The 20,438-nt window shown below is 41.2% G+C and overlaps 1 protein-coding gene and 1 pseudogene across 8 annotated transcripts in view; one reads left to right on the forward strand and one right to left on the reverse strand.

The window, feature by feature from the left end:
- The window catches only part of FNDC3B (fibronectin type III domain containing 3B), a 409,006-nt gene that overhangs the window by 280,775 nt on the left and 107,793 nt on the right, over positions 1 to 20,438 (reverse strand). For 6 of the 8 annotated variants that reach the window (XM_060640759.3, XM_060640755.3, XM_060640756.3 and 3 more), the window contains exon 2: positions 1,768 to 1,906. In XM_060640759.3, the coding sequence (XP_060496742.1) occupies positions 1,768 to 1,882 (115 nt within the window). In that variant the 5' untranslated portion in view covers positions 1,883 to 1,906. Of the gene's footprint in view, positions 1 to 1,767; positions 1,907 to 9,789; positions 10,024 to 20,438 lie in introns of those variants that run through there. The other 2 variants (XM_060640758.3, XM_060640754.3) reach the window with 2 other exon arrangements.
- On the forward strand, positions 4,083 to 17,013 carry LOC132684268 (replication protein A 14 kDa subunit pseudogene; annotated as a pseudogene).

Here is a 20,438-nt window from a genome sequence, read left to right on the forward strand (position 1 = left end):
TAATTAGTGAGAAGGGAGACCAGACACTGCACCTTGAACCATTCATGGCACTCTGGAGATCTTCCCGTGAGCAGATCAGGGGGAGAACGATGAAGAGGCTAAGGACTAAAGCCAGAAGGCTGCCGGGCCATGGCCCTTCACTCGGATTTTATTCCGGGTGTCACAGGACAGCTCTGAGCAGGGCACTGACGTGATGCATGTGTTTTTTAGCAACTCTCTCCAACGAGGGCGGTGTGGCAAATACCTTCTGTGGCAAAAATAAAAGCAGAGAGACCAGTGAGAGGAACTGTCCTCCCTGGTGAGAGACGTCGGCTTGGAGTCCAGTGGTGGGAGCGGAAATGAAGTGGACGTGGCAAATTATGGTTTCAGCAAGTGGTCCTGAGATGAAGCCAACAGGCCTTGCTGACAGGCTGGGGAGAGGAGGGTAGCAGGTCCAAGTGAAGACGTTGGGGTTGAGGAGCAATGGAGCTAAGGGGGCCGAGGCTGTGCTTAGAGGAGACCTGCCACGAGGGAGCCGAGACAGGAGGTGGTAACTGGGAAGGGCTGTGGAGTCAAGGGAGAGGCTCCGGCTTTGTTGGGTGGGGGAACGGGGTGGCTGTTTGTGCGTTTGAGGTAAAAGACATCACGGTGTGTTTAGTGGCAATGATCCAGCACCGAGAGAGAGAGACTGAAGAGTCAGGAAGGGAGATGCCTGTATCAGAGGTGAGAAGGGGTGAAATTCACTGAACCAACAAACGTTTACTGAGCACCATTAGATATTCTTTGTTCTTGAGAGGGTCACGGTCTAAAGAAGAAGAAAGTAATATAAATAAATGAGGCAGCAAAATAAGATCCAATAGAGGCAGAGATGCCGCATGAATGGGCTATGATAGAGAAAGGGTGTTCCTGTACCGGGGAAGATTGCGGGGAGGGGAAATGGGCATGTACTCCCATCACCTGAATGGCTGTCTAAAACTCACTTGAATCATTGACAGAGTTTGGGTAAATACTTTTCAAGCAATTGTTCCCAATTCTACTTTTACTAAGACAAAAACTTTCACGCTTCTAAAGAACGGCACAAAGACAAATGCTATTTATCTAATAGAAGACTAAGCAGACCCGGTTTTTGTGGTCAATAAAAACAATGTGTTATCAGAACAGCTCACCTAATAATTTCCTTACAGTTTTACTTACCACTTAAATCTCTCTCTTCCCAAGCGTTACATGAACGAGTTCAGAAACATCTTTTCTACTCGGTAGCATTCAATAATACTGACAAAGAAGTTTTACAGGAAAGAAGTACCATCATCTTCTGAGCAGCAGGCTCTATGTATGGAAGGGAGGCCCCAGAAGCCAGAGTGGGTTCACATGGGCCTGTGCATCTTGCCCAGGTCACTCATGCCCTGTGTGAGATCAAAACCTGACCCTCCCTCTGAGTGTCCTGCTCTGGCCAACCAGGCAAACCAGTCAAGCATAATATAGGACATGAATAAACAGACATTTTATTCCAAAGACTTGTACATATTTTCAAAATGATTCATTTCCAAAATCAGACATTTTTGTGACGCTTCACCAGGAATACTAACTGAATGAGATCAGATTTGCTGTTCTCAGAAAACACAATGGGATATTTTTTGAAAGCATACAGTAATTCTACAACAGCACCGCCTACCTCCGGAACTATTAATGTTCAAAATCACAGATACTGAATCTCAAGCAAAAACAATGACTGAGCTAATGTTTTGCACTCAGACAACTGTACTTAAATTCCCCTCTTGCTGCACCGACCTGCTGGGCTGCATCTCCATTCACCAAGTGAGGCATCATGGCGACCTCTCCGTTCAGCAATGGTGGCAGTTCCAGAGGGATTTGGTCGGTCATCATCATTGTGACGTACATTCATGGAGAATTTCCCTCAACTGGCTTCCTGCAAAAGAACCACCATCTTTTAAAAAGGACTCAGGACCCCGAAAAGTCATCTCTAACAAGTCAGCAATTTAAGTGCACTTTGATGAAGTCAAGCTGAAAATCAAATCATTGTAATCACAGAGTGCTGCATTATTTTTTTTATTATTTGTTTTTGAGAGAGAGACAGACAGACAGACAGAGCACAAGCAGGGAAGGGGCAGAGAGAGAGAGACACAGAATCTGAAGTAGGCTCCAGGCTCTGAGCTCTCAGCCCAGAGCCCGACGTGGGGCTCGAACCTATGAACCGTGAGATCATGACCTGAGCCAAAGTTGGACGCTAACTGACTGAGCCACCCAGACGCCCCTAGAGCACTGCATAAGTGTGTCAGTCCCCAAGAAGGGTAAAGCAAAAGCAAGAAAACAGCCTCAACTAGGAGACCACAGACTTGAGTTTCCAAGCAGCTATGTGAACATAACCTCCTAAACCTAGACTTCATCTTTTAGTTATAATTTTTTAAAATATATGAATAATAGCAACTACCCTGCCCCAGGGATCTTTTTGGATCTAAAACTAGACAAAACTGTGAGAAGGTCAAGTGTCAAACAAAAACTGGTGGTATCATTATCTTTAATTACAGAAAACAAGGCCAAAGAGGATGACCTATAAAAACAGGTGTTCCCTTTCATTAAGATCAAAATACTGTTCATAAGCAGTTAATCCAAGCAAGTTAACAAAGGTTATACTGCAATTGTTACAATTTCTGACCTTGCCATTAATTTGGTAATTAATCATGTTCTAATTATCTCTCTCTCGTCATTTCCTTGAATTGAATTTAACCTGCTGTGTATTTATATCTTTATCGCTGTGGAGATCTTGAACTTCCCCACATCCCAGACAGAACCCAAGGCACCTTGTGCAGTGTAGGGCTGAAAGGCAGACTACCTTGCTTCACGGAATAAATGATTTTCAAACAAGTATTCAAAACAGTACAAAGTGCACTCTCATTCCAAAATGGTACTTGGTACCAATAATTAGCTTTCCAATACAATAGTCGGAAAAACAATAACAAATTCCCATACAGAATTATAATTTGTTCTTTCAGAAGTATTTAAACATCCTTCACTTATGCCTAAAAATTTATGGCACAAAAAGTTTAATAGCATGTGCAAGGAAGAGACAACAAATACATGCATTCAAGTCCATTCAGAAATAAAGCCACACAAACTTTTTGTCATTCATAATAAAGTCCTCCCAAATATCAAATGCAAGGATATTTGATCAATGAACACTTTAATACTCAATGTCCAAACCAGGCAAAACTGTGGGACAAATCCTTTAATGACTGTCTCAAATCTGTCCCAGATGGGTATGCCAGAAAACAAATATTTTTCTCATTCTAAAACCCCTCCATTCTGAACATTAAATATACTTCCCTCTCCCACAATCCCACCCAAAGAAAATCCTTCTCTGGAAGTATCAAATGATGCATAAAAGCCACCCAAGAGACTGTAAACTTTTTTATTTTAAATAGGTAAAATTTTACACTATTCATTATAACCCCATTTGGAGAAACTAATTATTTTAAGCACCAAACAACGAAGTCTTGTCCCAACTAAGGAAGCACATTCTATAATAACAGGTCTTATAATTCAGTGTTAATAGTACCATCATGCTGTTTTATGAGGCAATTACTCAGTTCCTAAGCAAATAAAGGTACAAAACCCAAAGCCCAATAGTTTATCCTGATGAAGGAAACAGATTCTTGCTCAATAAAATTAACTAAGGTAATCCCATTGACACTGTCATGACATCACCATTTTGAGTAGGTCGAACGATGGAGAACTGATGTCCATGTCAATTGTATTCCTAATATACTTAATCCTACTAGTGCATGAGGAAAGGCCAGCTACTTTCTCCAGACTGCTGATATTACACAGGCTTGTTTCTTAAGTGGAATGTTTCACTTCACGTTTCTTCTGAACTGCAGGTTGGATAAACAGGGCAGTAATTTACATCAGGGGTCTGACTATGAAGCCTCTGGGGTGAAGAAGCACTCTCCTCTATCTTTTCTTCACTCCTCCCCAGGAAGACTTCCAAGGCACTTGCTGGCACAGATTATGGCTCTGTCTTCTCTCCCTTCCCTGCTAAAGCAGTGAGGGGCCAAAGCCCTTCGCCACGCAAGCAGTCCCCGGTCATGTCACATGCGAGCACAAGGATGGAACCTGCACCTTTTTTCTCACCCAATGAGGCAGCAGGAGCAAACCAACTTCAGGGCCTGCCGGTAGGTCCCTGCAGCCTGGAGGTCCTGCCACTAGGCCAGAGAACAGTAAATGATGATGGGGGGCTAGGAGGAGGAGGGAGGCCAGGACTGAGGTCCTTAGTCAGGACCTGCTTTGGGCTAAAGCTATTTATGCTCCACTGGTCCAACCCAGCTGCCTGATTTTCAGTATTTGGGGTTGAGACACAAATTCAATTCACCAGTGCTATTTTATTCCTATTTGTCACTGTCTCTTGGGGATAACGGCAGGTACTGGGTAGCAGGAGACAGTTGTAATCCGACACAAAATTCAAGCGTTCCTGGCCCGCTGGCCCTAATACCAAAGAATATCTCAACACCAACATTATATCTTACAGTGACAGTTCCAACGGAAGAAAGCTCCTGCTTGGTGCCATGTTAAACAATGGGACTCGCTATTAACAGGAGATAGCAATCCTGTCTTGCCAGGTAACGCTCTTAAGCACAGATGGCAGTTCCAAATTATGGAGTTAAACTCTAGGCTCTGCAACTCTGGGATTAGGGGAGAGACCTGAGGCCCACACGGGTTTTATAGATAGATGTAGGATGGGAGCCCAGAGTTGCAAAAACACCCAAGGAAACCCAAGTCCACCGGCAAAAAGAGGTAAGTGGCATTTGCTTTTGAAAACTGTACAGGCAATTCTGGTAATGCAACTATTCTATAAAGAAAAAAGATGCCTGAATCCTTTTTTTTTTTTCTTCCCCCCTACTACAATGGATTGTCTACCTCACAGATGTATAGTGGTTATTGCAGACTGCGGAGGGGAGCAGGGGAGGGGAAGGCAGGAGGAACGGCACATAAAATAAAGTCAACTATACGACCATCACTCAGATGGCAATCAGTGAGAATTTATAAACATCAGACACTCCTACTGTCTAAACTCAACCACACTATTAATCATGGAGGAAAATGGAAGGATGAATATAATGCATACAAAGCCACTGTGAACCCTGGCACAGAGTCTCCCTTCTCCATAACCAAAGCTGCTGATCGATCCTCTTTTTTCCTAGGCCACTGGCTTGCTAAAAGCCGACGTCTGTTTTCTAATCTCTGAGTTTTAGCAGAGATAAACCAGACTTTATCCTGAGTGGAATATTAGGTAAGAGATTCATCGAGGTGAGGTGGTACACACAGCCAGCAATATTTAAATTCCCATTTCTAGGCTCCATACGCATACGTAGGAGAGTTTCATTTGCCTGAAATGCAAGAGATATATGGAAATAAGCAGTAAGTTATCTCTAAGCAAGATAATGCCCAGGGCACCTGGGTGGCTCAGGTCATGATCTCGAGGTCTGTGAGTTCGAGCCCTACCTCGGGCTCTGTGCTGACAGCTCAGAGCCTGGAGCCTACTTCAGATTCTGTGTCTCCCTCTCTGCCCCTTCCCCGCTCATGCTCTGTCTCTCTCTCTCTCTGTCAAAAATAAATAAACATTAAAAAAAAAAAAAAAAAAAAAAAAAGATAATGCCCAGCTATTTAGCAAGGAAACCACCTCCAAGTTGTCCCTTAACATTATGACGGAATACAATTTAGCATCACAGACTGAAGGATAAGCGAAAAGGCAAGAAGGGGACTTTAAGAAAAATGAAAACCACAGATGCAAAACATAAAATAGGATACACACTAGTACCTTTTTGGTTATTTCCCAGTGATGAGGAGAAATGTAGCAAGTTTCCCCAATACAAAATGCGAAGTCAAATATTCAGGTATTAAAGTGGGAAAACCACACTGCCATTAAACATTGACAGTTAAAGAAGGTTTAAGTCCGGGGGCGCCTGGATGGCTCAGACGGATAAGCAGTTAAGCATCCATCTTCGGCTCAGGTCATGATCTCACAGCTTGTGAGCTTGAGCCCCACATCGGGCTGTCTGCTGTCCGCACAGAACCTGCTTCAGATCTTGTCCCCTCTCTCCCTCTCTCTCCCTCCCCTGCTCGCACTCTCTTCCTCTCTCAAAATAAATACTTCAACTTAAAAAAAAAAAGAAGGTTAAGTCCAGCCAGAAGACTTGGGAAGGCTTACTAGGTCATCAATCATTCAATCGATCAGCTCCTGAAAAAGTGAGTCTCCTGTGTTTGGACTGGTAACCCAAATAAACTGCACCGGTCCTCCATTTGAACAGGTGTGCCTCAACCCCACCGCTCTGAGGAGACCCATGTGACATACCCAAGAGACCCCATATGACTTTTTAATGGAATGAAAAGATGAAGCAATAAATGTGGAAGGCTTACTACCCAAACAGTTGACCATGAGGACCAAAACTTACTCTATTTGCAATAACTGTGGATGGAAAGTCACACATCTTCATTACAGAGAAGGCTGGCCATAACTTTAGTTTTTCTCAGGGATGTGGGGTCACTGTTCACAACAATACTGTCTGCAATCACAAGGTGATGTGTTAAGGAGTTACTGAAGCATTTTGACCTTGTACGCAGAGAAATTCATGCCTACTTTTTGGGTTTTTTCCTCTTTCTCATTAGGCAACACTGCAGACCATCCCTCCTCACATTTCAGGACCGTATCCTAAATTTGCTGTCTTACCTCTTCCCTGGGCTCCTTAGGAAGCCAGACTGCTAGCCATGTACACGAGTAGAAAGGAACAGTCTCTGTGGGGTCACTGAAGCTCCCCTATGTGCCTTGTGCCACCTTCCTTGACCATTTGCTGATTATCAGCTCTAAGAGAAGCTGAATGGCCAGATGTGTGATCTCTGGAAAACTGAGCTGTAACTGTTTTTTATTTGAGTCAGAAAGTCTCGTGACAAACCACCCTGACAAAACATTCATTTTTCTGGTCTGGGTTCTTTCTCCCCTAGACAAATGTGTATCCGGGCTGGCCAAATGGATCACGGAACTCAAGTATTTCAGACAAGGCTGTACCACATTCACACCGTCCCCTTCACACACAACAGAGTTCTTGCAAGGATCTCATTCTTTAGACCACTACCCTTTACAAATAAAGAATAAATGTGCTGCAAGACTAATGAGAATTAAAAAATGGAAAATGGATGCTCTCTATTACAATGCTTTTTTCTAATCCTCTGAATTTACTTACTTACTTATTTATTTATTTATTTATTTATTTATTTATTTTTACGCAGGGCCCCAAGGTTTCACTCCTGTTCTTTATTTTGTTCTTACCCATACCCATGCTTCCATTTCAAAGAATTCGGTAACAACCACAGGCCTTCACAACCTCTCCCCCTAACCACACATCCTAACACTAAAACCACAAGTGCTTCATGCCCAGCTAGTTCTCGTCTTCTGACTGACAGGGGAGGGATGCCACACGAGCACTTGTGGTTAACTTCCCCCTCTCCTTCGAGAGCCAGTCGTTTGCCACCTTGATTACCTGCTAGCAAGGCCCAGCACTAGGGAAGAAGTCTTGAGCTAACAGCAGGGGTGGGGGCTGGGCGCTCTGAGAAACGAACAGATCCTCACTGTTAGTTAAGACATTTAACTCCGTCCAAATATGCCCCAAAGCTTTTAAAGAACACCTTATTTTAAAAGAATATTACAAAAGGTCTTCAGTTTTTACATTACTCTAGGCAACTGGCTTATTACTTTTTCCTCTTATTTGGCTTTCCCAACTCCAAGTCTAAAAAGGTTTTCCATGGTATTTTGGCCCCAGCCTATACCAAGAAACACACTGGCCAAATTCATGAAAAACTGGATTCTCAGGAGAGAACCGCAGATCCATTTCCAAAGGCCAGAGAAAGCAATTATATACTAGGAAGCTTTTCTAACTTGAAAAAACCAAAGCCCTAATCGCTGTTGGGAGAGTTTTTAAATTGGTGAACCTGGCCTTCAAATTAGTAACAAAATGTCCTGGTCCCTCACTCCATGGGCCGATGACCCAAATTTCCTTACATTAATTCAAAATGTGAGTTGGCAGTACAGTACACAAATTAGTTTCAGACGACAAGAGAAAAAGAAACGTAACGACACCAAAAGGAGCAAAGTATAACCCTCAGAACCAAAGGAGCCCACACAGCTGCAGGAGAAGGAGGGGACTCTGAGTTACATCTCAAGTCAGGCCCTGAGGCACAGGCTCCCAGGCTCACTTTACCTACACTCTGACGTTGTTTTTGACTGATTTCTAGACGATCCTAGGGAAGTGTCTAAAAAGCAGATGCGGTGAGGAAACCAATAAGAAGAACGCACATGATCAGCATTAACTTTTCGCCTCCATTCTGCATTTTAAAATGCACTTTCAGAAACCAAATGGGTTCCTTGATGAGTGGGACATTGATGAAAACATATCAATTACAGGAACTTTTTATAAAGCAATTGGGCAAATAAATAATCTAATAAATATTAACCCGTAATTAGTTTTTATTAAATTTTTATTAAAATTAACATTTATTAATGTTAATTATTAATATTTATTAAAATATTAATCTAAGTAATACTAATTAGATTGATTTTTTGGCCTAATAAATACTCTTCAAAATTCATGCCACTGAAGATAACTGTGATTCCATAAGGTTTGTATTTTTTCCAATAAAACAGAGATTAACCAATCACATTCACATAATCTAAACAGCATGTAAACATTTTGCCTGCAACATGCTTGTTCTACAGCCAGAGAAAAATGCTGTCATGGGTACATTAGTAAAACCATAGCTTGATTCACCCTTCAAGAAAATTTCCTTCTCTACTAAAAATACCAATTGACTTCTAACACTGTGGGCCAGCTTTTAGAAAATTGTTACAAACGTACCAGAGAAACGTTCTAGCCATTTACACAATACTAATAAGAAAAAGCAACTTTTTCTTGTTGCAAAGGCAAGAAAAACCCCAGCAGTAGTCAGAAAGACAAAAGGACAAACTAACTCAATCATGGAAGGGGGGGGGGGGAGGGGTTTACTTTACCAAGTTGTGTTTGGGGCAAAAGGGTGCTACGAGGTAACTAAGAAATCACTGTATTCTTTTACAACAATGTAACTATCAGGTAGCTAATGCTTTATGAGTGATTACAAGTTTCTAAATGGCTAAGTCTAATAAAAATTTATTATGACAAACATTTGTGCAGCTGATTTACATTTGTCTGTGCCGTGGCTGTAGTAAAACAAAACAAAACAAAATGTAGAAAAGTCAGATTATGACAGAGAATCACAGAGCAGAGAAAAAAGAAATAAAGAAAAACTATGTTCACGAACCTTGTCTCATATGGGTGGCCTTTATGCCCATATGCCATCAGTCAAAAGACTGACAACTTCCTAATGTGTGGTCTCCCTTTGTAAGCTTTATTAGCAAGATTCACAAAGACAAAGAAGGAGGGAGAGAGCTCAGAGAGAGGAGGCGAGAGAAGGAAAAAAGTTAGCTGTACACATTCCTGACAACTAATACGATGTCAAAGTATCATTTGTTATTTTATCTTCCTCATCAGAAAAACCTCCTTCCTTACGGCTCCACACTGGTTTTAAAAGGTAAACCCCTGGACCGGTATTTCAAGACCTGGAAACTCTGAAAATGGTTGTCATTTCTAGCCTTCAGAGCAAAACTAGAAAGAAACAGCTTTCTAATAATAACTATGGAAACACCAATAGCATCAATAGGGGAGGAAAAGCGATTAAAACAGAACAGAAACACTGTGCAATCATCTTTACCTCTGGAGCTGAGAAAAATCTGCCCATCGATCAGCACACATCTGTTTTTACCACCTCCCTGCGCCTATGAGAGGAGAGTTTTTCTCTCCCTTCTCGGCAACATGAAACCAGCTCCCTGCGCCTGGCTCTGCCCATGCAGATTAGCATGTGGCCATTTACAAACCTGGACATATGAAAGCTGGGGTGGTTTTAGTGTTTTTTCTTGCCCTCACCTCTCCCGTACCGTGGACTGGAAAGGTACTTGGAGACAGGAAAACACTCCCCTTTGCTTTTTAATAAATTAAATTGGGGGGGTGGGGGGGAAGGATATGGAGAGGGACTATGGATTTTTATCCGAAATTTTCACAGCCCCTTGGCTATCAAGAGCTCAAAGGACCAGTGTGTTATGGTAAAAAGCATTACAGTAGGACTCCAGGACTAAGTACTGCAAAGTCTAAGTTCTAATCCGGGGTTTGCCCATTTACTCTGAAGTTGAAATGTCCCCTTTCATAAAAGGACAAGAGTATAGATTAGCCTTTAAGGTTCTTTTCTGCTCTTAACAGACCACACTTTCAAACACCACTGCTGACTTAACACAGATTAAACTCAAGCTAGAAAGAGGCTTACTCAAACTCTGAAAACCTATAGTTGCTCTTACTTGTGAAAGTAGAACCTGAGCCTCGTGCATAAAAGGGAGGAAGGATCTAAGTAAAATGTTGGAAAAAAGAATGTATTGAGCAAACAGCGATGGTAATCACTGTGTTTTTATGCCAATGAAATCTAATTTTACAGCTGAGTTCCACACAGCTGTGGAAGAAAGACTCTTGCCACGGCTTGCCACGTGAATGAAAGGAGGAGGGGTGATCACTGTTCAAGCAGAAAAACCTCTTGAGACATGAGCAGTACCTGTAGGTATGCACCCAGCTGGTTGGTTGAGGCACAAATTGTCTGGAATTTGTCTTCTTGTCTGATATGGGTTCATTAGCAAAGTTAAATCACGGTCGTCTAAAAAGTTCTCAGCCTTAAAAACATTCTTGCTTTTTGCATCCAAGTATAAACACAGGACATTCAGGTGCAGTGTTTAAATCCACAAAGAAATCCTGTGAAATCGAGTTCAGATTAAAACCACCACCACCTCCCTGGATTAAAATAAATAATGGCTTAAGCAACAAGTAAAAAAGAATTGTCCACTGTGATCTGGGGAACAAGGAGGGATGCCAACTTGTCTAATATATAGGCCTTGCCTTCAAGAATACATACATGTTTTTTTGTGTGTGTGTACTTTCAATTTGCCTTTGCCTAAATGGCAAAGCACACCCATGTCTGAACTCAAAACTACTACGCAGGGGCGCATGGGCGGCTCAGTTGGTTAAGCATCTGACTTCGGCCTGGGTCATGATCTTGCCATTCCCAAGTTCAAGCCCCACATCAGGCTCTGTGCTGACAGCTCAGAGCTTGGAGCCTGTTTCAGATTCTGTGTCTCCCTCTCTTTCTGCCTCTCCCCATGCTCTGTCTCATGCTCTGTCTCTCTCTCTCTCAAAAATAAATAAACATTAAAAAAAAACCCTACTATATAGAAGGCACCATTTTTGGCGGGGGAAGGGGAGTCTATATATCTACAGATTATATGTAAACACTATACTAATCTGAGGCTACTTTTATAATTCTCCATAAATAATACAGAGGTTGCTTCCATAACTCAATACGTCCCAAATCTTTAAAAAAACATAAAACCGGGGCACCTGGGTGGCTCAGTCGGTTGAGCAAACGACTTCGCGGTCCGTGAGTTCGAGCCCCGCGTTGGGCTCTGTGCTGACAGCTCAGAGCCTGGAGCCTGTTTCAGATTCTGTGTCTCCCTCTCTCTGACCCTCCCCCGTTCATGCTCTGTCTCTCTCTGTCTCAAAAATAAATAAACATTAAAAAAATTTTTTTAAATAAAAAATAAAAAATAAAAACAAAAAAATATAAAACCTATAGGAAAAAAAATTACAGCACTATATATCTACAGTCTCTGGACCTGAGATCCACATCCGCATATACGTAACCACTCAGTTCTGCAAATATTAGCTAAAAGGAAAGGGGACCCATCTACAAACAAAAGCTTAACGAATGTTTGTTTGGTTTGTTCAAGTTTGAAGTTTGCTTTGTTTGAAGTTTACATATGTAATTAGACATTTTTATTAGAACACCTCAACTCCAGCTACACTCAGCACAATAAATCTGACCTCCCAAGGATGACACTCTAGCACCTGCAATGAAACATTGCAAAGCTATGAGCCCTTATTTACACACATATCCAACCTAACTTTCCCCACATACTTTATCCATGGATGCAGGTAACTGAAAATACATATTTTCAATGAAATTTGGACTTGTATGGCTCTTTCTTTATATCCTTTTCTATAGGGCATTGAAGAAAAGTCTAGAAAACTATAGTCCAAGAATGTAAAGGTCATTTCTTTGAGTTTATTTATTTTGAGAGAGACAGAAATAGCATGAGTGGGAAAGGGACAGACAGAGAGAGAGAGAGACAGACAGACAGAGAGACAGAGGATCCCAAGCAGGCTCTGTGCTGTTAGAGCTTGAACTCATGAAACCATGAGATCATGACCTGAGCTGAAACCAAGAGCTGGACCCTTAACTGACTGAGCCACCCAGGCACCCCTGGAAAGGTCATTTCTAAAGCCCCCTCCAGTTCTAAGACTTCCCACCACCATACCACCTACCTCCAAACTGCATGAGAAGGTAGAAAGAGATGAGATGTGAAGTCAGAAGACACGCTCTCCTTCCCAGCACCCGCAATTCACTCCTTACCCAGCCCTCAGGCACCACTATCTGCCTGAAACCCCCACAGCACCGCCTGTCCTCTGTGGTTCAGGGTATTCCTGCACAGGCTGTCTGCATCTGTTTCTGCATCTGTAACAGGGGTGCTTAACATGGCTTCTAGACTCCCCTTTAATAAAACCCCAAACGTATTAAGAATTACGTTCACATTTGTGCAACCACTGAGTACCTAACAGCCACACATAACACCCTTTATTTGGGGGTAAAAATGTGTTACAAGCACCAAACAATTGACTGCTTTCTGGGAAAGGGTTAGAAGAAGAGCTCCGAAGCTCTTCCTTTAGCCTGGGCGGGAGGGGGGGGCGGGGGGGGGGGGGTGGCAAGAGCACTGCGTGAACCACCTCGCACTAATGCTCATCGAGCTTCACAATATTCATGTGAGGTGGGCGGTGTTCCTCTTTTACATATGTAGCAACTATTGAGTAATCTGCCCAAGGAGACTCAAATAGAAAGTGATGGTAAGAATAGCCAACTGATTATAACATTCAAGATTCTCCCAAGGAAACACAAAGTGGACAAGCTGATGCAGAATTCACAGGTTAGTGGCTTTAAAAATTATATAAAACATTATCATGGTGTTTTGCAATGTTCATCATTGTTGAATCACTGGTGTACACATGCAACTAATAGACTATTGCGTGTCAACTGTATTTTTATTTTTTTTAAGTTTATTTATTCTGAAAGAGAGGCAGTGGGAGGGGCAGAGAGAGGGAGAGAGAGGGACAATCCCAAGCAGGCTCTGTGCTGTCAGCTAGAACCCACAAACTGTGAGATTATGACCAGAGCCGAAATCAAGAGTTGGATGCTTAACAAATGGACTGAGCCACCCAGGCACCCCCTTTTCTTTTCTATTTTTTTTTTTAATGTTTATTTTTGAGAGAGAGAGAGCATGCACACATACACACATGAGCAGGGGAAGGGCAGAGAGAGAGAGAGAGAGAGAGAGAGACAGACAGACAGACAGACAGACACCAAGGATCTGAAGCAGGCTCCATGCTGTCAGCGAAAAGTCCAACACAGGGCTCCATCCCATGAGCAAGGAGATCTCAACCTGAGCAGAAGTCTGACACTTAACGGACTGAGCCACCCAGGCACCCCTTCCTTTTTTTTTTTTTTTTTTTTTTTTTTTTTTAATTGAACAAGCACATGACACAAAATTCAAAAAGTAACTTTCAAAGCCACTCAGTAAAAGTACATTTTTCACCTATCCTCCACTGCTCCCCATACAACAGCAACAACTCTGAATTTTTGATGTATCCTTACCAAGGTACAGATTTAATAATTTTTAAAACATTTTTAAAGTAGCTTAAGGAAGGTTAAGCAAATTCATTGTATTAGCATGTAGTCCAGATGGTTAAAAGTTAACCAGGGAGGGGGAAAAATCCCTGCATAAACCATATTTTAAACTAGTAGAGTGATACTCTCCATGGTGACTGTTAATGAGATGTGCCAGGACTAACCACAAAAGCAAGAAAGCAGCTGACCGAATTATTGATGAGGCGGTTAGAATAAGGCCTTTCGTACAAAGGGTTTTGAGATTCTATTATTTTCAATATCTCAAAAGGACTTAGTTGAAAGATACTTTCTAAAATAGCATTACAGGGGCGCCTGGGTGGCTCAGTCGGTTGGGCGTCCGACTTCAGCTCAGGTCACGATCTCACGGTCCGTGGGTTCGAGCCCCGCATCGGGCTCTGCGCTGACAGCTCGGAGCCTGGAGCTTGTTACCGAGTCTGTGTCTCCCTCTCTCTCTGCCCCTCCCCCGTTCACACTCTGTCTCTCTCTCTCTCTCTCAAAAATAAACATTAAAAAAATGTTTAAAAAAATAAAATAAAATAAAATAAAATAAAATAAAATAGCATTACAAAAGGACCTGAACAAAATTATCATCTGTTGGCTGAACAAATATTTATTGAGCACCCACTGTGTGCCAGTCACTGTACTAGAATCCTAGGATTCTAGAAATACAGGCACGGGGTTAAGCAGTATTGCAGTGAAATGTTACACTGGATAACTAAAACAAAATCCAAGCTGGATACTTCTGATGAAACAACACAGAGTCAACAGACCTCCATGCTCTATGAACCCTTTCATCGGAGATAAACTCCAGTGTCTAAATTTGGTTTCCCAGCTGTGGCCTCTTTTCTCGACTTAAGTGTTCCAGAAGAGGAGTTTGTCTTCAAAACATGCCCCCTACCTCAATCTTCACTTCTGATCAGCCAGGAGGATACTAAAATTGTTTCTTGAATCAGCTCATATAGAATTCAACCATGTTTACGTTACATACCCAGTTTTGTTTATGTAAACAGATGTCACAGAACACTCTTTATAAGGAAAACAATCCGCACCATTAAGATCGCTGGTGTTTTGTCTATTTATACTTAAGTATGTATTTCAAAGATTTCTGACATTTCATTAACAATCGTAGATGTTGGTTCAATTTTTTTTTTTTTTAATATCTCATTCTTTTCTCCACCTCTAAGGCGAAGGGGGTGGGTGTCAATGAGAGAATACTATAGGATACACTGAAAACCAGCATGGTGTTATTTCTTGAAGAATCACTACAATTGATGACATTCTCATAAGCCACTTGGTATTTCACTTAAAGTGACTAAACACAAAACACACACCAGGTGTTTCTTTGAGCTTAAAACCTACTGAAACAGAAAGTCCACAAGAAGTGACAAAACTCGCAAAGAAACAAATTAGCAGGTGCAAAGACTCATGTAAGGAAACATATATTTACTATTTCAGATTAACTTATTACTATAAAATTTTAGTATGAGATAATATATGCAACCACATTACTAATTTAGACCAACATTTTTTTAAACACAAAAATGTGGAATTCTTTAGGAAAACTATTTTCCTCTTCTCAAGGGGAAAAAAAAAAAACTGTCACGTACCACAGAGCATTAAGGAGGTTGGTTTTCCTAGATGAAAATAATGACTCCTATCCACATGCTTTACGTGCAAGTGGATGAATCTAAATGTTTGAATGTATGGTGCCTGCCTATATTCTAAACACTCCCTGTGAACGAGGAGGACATCATTAATTACACTAATATAATTTATTAACAAAATATAAGGGGGCTACATTTATTCATTTAATAAACACCTAGGTTCTGCTCAGTGCAAGATACTTTTAATCTGAAATCATGCAAATTCTAAACCTGAGGAGTCTGTTAAGATGTCAAAATCTTTCCAGCAAAGCAATTTTAAATGTCAACTCGGATACAACACCCGTATTCTCCAATTCAATTTTCGTATTTCCCATAATGACAATGCATGAAAGACACACACAAAAAATATTGCCATTCATGTCACTGAAGAACTCAGAAGCATGGGAATGAAAAAGACAAAGAACATTTTAGGGTTATTAATAGTTCTCACCTCATGATCCCCACAAAAGGGTCCCCCACACCACACTGTGAGAACTACTGCACCAAACTAAGCTGCTTCGATGTAAAAGAAGAAAATTTTAAGTTCACTCTCTAGTAGACAAAGACGGCTGTCCTTATATTATAGTCTGTATATTCACAATTCACCTGACAGATTCTGAACAAAATTATTAATCCAAGCAAAAAGCTATCCAATTCTAGCAGGGATTTCTCTCTTTAGGACTTTATGTTACACTCTTTAAAGCACTTTGGGGAGGGGCACACTGCCAGTGCAGAGCCTATTTGGGATTCTCTCTCCCTCCCTCCCCTCCTCCCTCTCTGCCCCTCCCCTGCTAGCTCTCTCTCTCTCTCAAAATAAATAAATAAACTTAAAAATAAATAAATAAATCACTTTGGTGAAACACATTCATTTGGTAAAATCTTGAAGGAAGTAAGAACAGGAGGCTGGCGGGATAAGAAAATGGATGTTGAGGGCCAGGTCCCCCTCTGCAAGGATGGTCAGCAAAACTGGAGGTCAGGAACAGGGTAGGACCAGATTCCAGTAAATCCAGGCCTGCTAGATGGGACTCCCACTCAACCTCTCCTGATCAGATTCATGCCCTGTACTCAAAGCAAATAATCAAGCTCACAACAATCATCGTGGACATGATGAAGTTCCCCAGGTCACACATAAGGCCAGCATGCTAGCTCAGTTCCTCATCCAGCTGGTCTGCTTTGTAGGGAGGCTGGAAAAGAGTCATTCTACTGGGAAAATGTTTACTCTTTCAGATGGAGAAGGGAAAACATGAGACCATTGAGTTGATGGAGCCCCTTGATGAAGAAATCTCTGGAATCATGGAAGTAGCTGGAAGAGTTAAGAGCCAAGGCAACCATCATGTGTGTATCTTATGTCCAGTTTAAAGAAGATAACCATCCTTTTGATCTTGGACTTTACAATGAAGCTGTGAAAAATACCCATGAGTTCCCTCGGTTTTTTCCTTTGGGGGTTGTACAATATGATTGATCTTGATGATTTTTTTATGATTGCAAATGAGCTACAATGAATACTATTTATGGAGGCCCCGGATATTTGAAGGAAAGATTTCTAGGATTTTTAGTATTTAATTTGTTCTCTTTTTAATTTTAGACATTACAATCTTTTTTTTTTTTTTTTTTTTAATTTATTTTAGAGACAGCAAGCACAATTGGGGGAGAGAGAGACAGAGACAGAGAGAGAATCTTAAGCAGGCTCCATGCTCAGCACAGAGCCCAATGCGGGGCTCAATCCCACGACCCTGGGATCATGACCTGAACCAAAATCAAGAATCAGATGCTCAACTGACTGAGCCACCCTGGTATATGGTCAGATAATCTGCAAGAACAAAGCAGTTGCCCTGAATTTACTTTTCTGTTTTATTAACAAAAGTTTAAATGGTTTTTAAAAGATCTCAAGTCCAAGGAATAAAGACAAAAATTTGTGTTGCCATTCCCAAGTAAGAATCGTGCCTGCTCTGATCGCTAGACCTTCGTTTACTGCTCAACACCGTCATTCTAAATCCAGAGACAACTTGATCTAGTATCTTCTAGGGTCACTAACTTATTTTCTTTTGCCTCAGCCTATTCTGTCTTTCATCAAAGAATCCAAAAAAATCTTTCTGAGGCATAAGAACTCTTACAACAAGAAACTCAAGTTTCAAATATAGACAAATCAGTAAGACAGTGGCATTCATCTCCTAGAGCAACAAATTAGTAAAATTAAAATACAGCACGGCTAACTGATATGCATGCAACAAACAATACTAGATAAGAGACTTCCCTTTTATTTTTAAAAATAGATTTAATAAGCCTATTAATTTTCCACCGGCCACTATAAATAAATGGAACTCCAAAATATCTTTCTCTCTGCAAGGGCGTCCTGGCCAGTCCCTGTTCGGCTGACCCTGAGTGGAATGTGTATTTACATGGCCCAGGGGCAGCATTGTGTGCTGGTGGGAAACCACTTCTCACAAACCTCCCATTCAGCGCAGGGCTCCACAATAGGTACTCACACAGGAAGCGGGCCTTGCTAACAGCACCTCTGGTTGTTCGAGAGAGCTTTTCCAAGGCTGCAGGTCCAGTGAAACCCTGCAAATGCCACGTTCACAGGCCCTAACTGCCTAGACTTCAGGGTCAACAAAGCTAGTGTTGCCCACAACCACCGCCCTGGTTCTTCCCAAGGTGAAATTGAAACGGTGAACAATTCCGTTTCATTTTTCTAGCTTATCTTTCAGGACATCACTCTGTTCAAAAAATTAAAACCCACAAACACACACACACACACACACACACAGCCATAACATTTTTTTTCTCAAACTGTAAAACACTCCAAGTGTCTATTGCTTTTCAAAGCCAAATGAAAAGTGTCAGTATGGAATATGGACTTTAAAATATCAAAGCTTCAAAAATCACTTTATTATCTCTACTGAAAATTATGATTCCTTAAATATTGACCATTTTGTTTAACTGCAAAGGAAAAAAATTATTATTTTAACTTCTAATAGAAAAGCAGGCATTGTCAACATCGTATCAATAATGACTTCTGCACAAATATGGGAGGAAATATGGGCAGCAAAATGCAGTTAATAAACAGGTTTTGTCAATTCAATGCTAAACTACTGAACTACTGGTAATTCTTTCTCCTCCCAAGCATGTAAAAAACACAACCTGGTTGTTTGAAAAAATGTGTTCATTAAATTCTCAATACCCCAGTTTCTCAACCTGCAAAAGAGAGGTAACAGCTGTTTCCTACAGTAATATTTTTAGACCATTAAATAATTTAATGATATTGGGCAAAGGGCAACCCTCCTGGATAGTTTTCCTCATTTCTCTAATTAAAGTACTGACCTCCATCATCAAGGTCCCTGCCAGCTCTAATAATCTATCAATTTGGGCACAGCAACAAAGACTATCACAATTAACACATACATGGATTTATTAGAAGTGTAATACTTAAGGCAGCCACCGTAAAAATAAAAGGTATCTGCACCCATGCCAACCATAAATAACACCACTTACTAGCCACAGGCAGTCACTTTTGCAAGACAGAAGAAGTAAACCAGAAATACCAGGAGGAAATGCTCACAATGTTTAATCCAAAGGTACATCTATTTATGTAAAAAAACTGAAATGAAATAGTCAAGATGTAGACAACGTTTAACCTACAGATAACGAAATGACGAGTCAACTATATTTTTCCTTCGTACTTACTATAGCTCTTAAAGTAGCCTACAATGAGCAACTGTAGTTTTTATAATGATAAAAGTTAGCTTTTAGAAACTTGATGTAATCCCCTTCGTTTTGCTCCGCGTGATTGTTTAAATGTTTGTAACTCAAAATGCTTTCAAATCACTGTCCGACATAAAGTGTAGACCTAAGGGGTATGGGCTTACCCAAGTCTCACAAAACTGGTTTCCACCAATCAACCGGAACTGTGGGCCGAGGCACTGGAAGAACCTGCACACGGTTAAGGAATAGATTCGGTAACATTTATAGAACCAGCCCTCGGGTCATGCTTGCTAAGTAATCCCTAGATTAGGCCCGCTCACCAGGACCAACCCAAACAGTTTTCTGTGTTTTTGTTTTGTTTTGTTTTGTTTTAAAGGGAGTAGGGGAAAGGCAGGTTCCCCAGCCTTACTTTTTTTAGATAACAAGCACTCCAAAAAATCCTCTTCCAACTGCCAAAATAAATCAAACTTTCTGGGTGGAGGACTCTCTGTCAATCAAACGAGACTCAGCAAAGATAAACTAATAATAGAAATCTGTTACATACTTACTTAGCTGTGCTAACTATGCTAGTCCTTAACTAGCACAAAGGACTTCAAAAACTCTGGCTCTGAAAAGTACAGGGTGGAGTCGGAGAGTTCCCTCAGGCTTGGCAGGCCTCCTTGTCAGTGGAAAAGTACCCACCCACTCCTATCTTCGTGGGCTCTCTCCACCGCACCCTCCCTCATGTGAAACCTTCTAAAAATATTTGTCCCATATTTTTATTCCCTCATCCCCATATATTATAACATGCAACACATGTTCACTCTAGGAATCTGGAAATACAGAAAAGCAGGAACGAAGTTTCAATTATTCAGAATCCTATCACCAAGAAACATCCACTGTTAAGAGGTGATGTGCTTCACTTCAGTTTTTTTCTATCCGTATGAAATCTATAAAGTTGGAGGGCTACAATTTACACAGTGCAGACCAATCTTTATTTGATACTTCATGATCATAACAATAACGTTGTCAACTTTAAAAGATAAGTAAGGACTGGTTCCTAAAAATCACATTTTCAGAGAAGGCAGTAAAATCCTCTTCTAGGGTCCTTGACTTTGGCAGAAAGATAGGGGAGGGAAAACATATTTAACCCACATGCCCAACGTGCACCTAACCCAGTGTGCAGCCAGAGGCATTAACTGCTTT

Source organism: Panthera onca, chromosome C2 (genome assembly GCF_046562875.1).
Source record: "Panthera onca isolate mPanOnc1 chromosome C2, mPanOnc1 haplotype 2, whole genome shotgun sequence".
Classification (NCBI taxonomy): domain Eukaryota; kingdom Metazoa; phylum Chordata; class Mammalia; order Carnivora; family Felidae; genus Panthera; species Panthera onca.